The 2263-nt window shown below is 39.7% G+C and overlaps 1 protein-coding gene across 5 annotated transcripts in view; it reads left to right on the top strand.

Moving 5' to 3' along the window:
* LOC106884388 (NAD kinase) overlaps window positions 1–2263 on the top strand; it is an 87311-nt gene that overhangs the window by 81667 nt on the left and 3381 nt on the right. For all 5 annotated transcript variants that reach the window (XM_014935741.2, XM_052966011.1, XM_052966010.1 and 2 more), the window contains one exon: window positions 1770–1852. In XM_014935741.2, coding sequence (XP_014791227.1) covers window positions 1770–1852 — 83 coding nt within the window. The remainder of the gene's footprint in view (window positions 1–1769; window positions 1853–2263) is intronic.

Genomic DNA, 2263 nt, shown 5'->3' with positions numbered 1-2263 from the left:
TAAGATGTACCATCCTGAGCGTGACCGTTGCCAGTACCGCCTGACTGGCCTTGTAGGGTTTTCGAGCGAGATCGTTGCCAGTGCCCCTGGACTGGCTCTTGTGCGGGTGGCACATAAAAGACACCATTTCGAGCGTGGCTGTTTTCGTGCGGGTGACAAGTAAAAGCACCCACTACACTCTCTGAGTGGTTGGCGTTAGGAAGGGCATCCAGCTGTAGAAACTCTGCTAAATTAGATTGGAGCCTGGTGTAGCCATCCGGTTGCACCAGTCCGCAGTCAAATCGTCCAACCCATGCTAGCATGGAAAGCGGACGTTAAACGATGATGATGATGATGATTCATGCAAACAAATATTTCATATCTTTGATTCATACCTGATTTGTAATAAGTATTTGTGTCAGTGCTTTTGTTTGGGTTGCTGAATGTTTGTATATTTGCATGTATGCTCAGTGTACAGACTAAATTTTACAGTTTACATAAACAGAAAAGAAAACTCAGTGTTCCATCCGAATATAAAAATATTTTAAAAAGTGAAAAATAGTAGCAACTAGATTATGGCCAGGAGATAACAGTTTATTCAACCTCAGCTTCCACCACAGTCTCAAGACAGCTGCAGAACCTAGCACACACATTCTTCATTGTGTCCCTGAGAAGATCTTTGAATACCTCCTTCATCTTGGCCACAAACTTGGTCTTGATTTTTACAGGTAGAGCAGTTGGTATCTTTCTTAATCGTGCCTTACACATAGTAATTCAAGGGATTGCAATCAGGGGAATAAGGAGGCCAGAAATAAGAGCTGGTGAAATAGAAATTCTCCAATAACCACTTCTGACTCTTTACAGAAGCATGGCAACGTGCCAAATCCTGCTGCTACACATATAATCTTCCATCAACAACCCAGCCAGTTTCACATAGTCATCTGAATTGAGCCTAAGGCCCTGTTCATCAGTTATTGGATGAACTCCAGTGTGCAGATGCAATCAGAATGTGTGCTATGTCTCTTCTTGCTGGCCACAGCTCTGTAGTCTCCATTGCATGTTTTACAGTCTTTACAGAGCATTCAACAGTAGTAATGATGAAGTAGTTGTATGCTGTCAACTTAATGTGACAGTCCCATAAAGGGAATAATACTACTGTTGTTTAGACCTAGGAAGCTGCACCGCTTCCTGTCGGCCTTGACACATTTCCTGTGTCCTTATGTTTACAAGGGGGAGACAAGCACCTCCACCCAGCTAAGCCTGCATCCAGAGACATGTTTCTGAGTCTTTGCTCATCATCATTCTGGAGTAGCATGACTTACTAGTCGAAGATGCGACAGGAAATGGTGCAGCTTTCTAGGTCTATGACAGCATACAACTGCTTCAATGTATCACTACTGCATAAATCTCTCTGAGAGATTTAGAAATATATTATTTCTAAGCAATAATGATGTTGGCATTTTGATACTTAGTGCAAATCGTCATGATACAGGTAACTCTTTTCTAGTAATCAGATGGCTTCCAGTCCTCCATGTCAGCTAACATTATCTCAACTACAACTTTAATCGTTATACTATTCACCAATGCATCAAGCTGTTCCTGAAAAAAGTGGATATAAAAATTTGTCAAATTTAGCCCGAACACCCTGTATATGTGATTATGTGCATGTTTTTGTATGTATGCTTATATACTTTTGTGTGGGGAGTTAATTCTGTGTACAGCTAATTCTGGACACAGCTAATTGCTAATTCAAAAAGGTGTGAAAGTCTTTTAAATATTTGGTGTTGCAGTTGATGGTATCCAAAGAAGCACGCAATACAGCCTGGGTTTCTTTTGATGGTCGTAGCAGGCAGGAGCTGAAGGTTGGTGATTGGTAAGTTATCTCTGAGTTATAATTGTTATTGTTACTTTTTTTGCCCCAAGTCAGCATTGATTAAGAAAGTCTGTGATAAAAGGTATTCCACAAAATCAGGAAATTCAGGATCACATTATCATAGTAATCAGTGTGTTTTTTCTAAGATGATGCGATTTGAGAGAGATTTTGCTGCTGATTTTAGCAGGTCAAGCAGCCACATTGTGGCTCATCTATATCATAGCATTTACATTTTATGTCCCTCTCAACAGTGCTGAACAGTCTGTGAGTTACATACCAGTAATTAAACAGTTTAGATAAAAATTATAAAGAGACACACTGGTAAATCTTTAACATAAAACACTAAGTTTATATTGTATCCTAAAAGAGCTGATAGAGCCTACAAGTCCTCCATATATATATATATATATA

Source organism: Octopus bimaculoides, chromosome 3, assembly GCF_001194135.2.
Source record: "Octopus bimaculoides isolate UCB-OBI-ISO-001 chromosome 3, ASM119413v2, whole genome shotgun sequence".
NCBI lineage: Eukaryota > Metazoa > Mollusca > Cephalopoda > Octopoda > Octopodidae > Octopus > Octopus bimaculoides.
The sequence above is the reverse complement of the archived record's forward strand: the minus strand, read 5'-3'. Positions and strand labels throughout refer to the sequence as shown.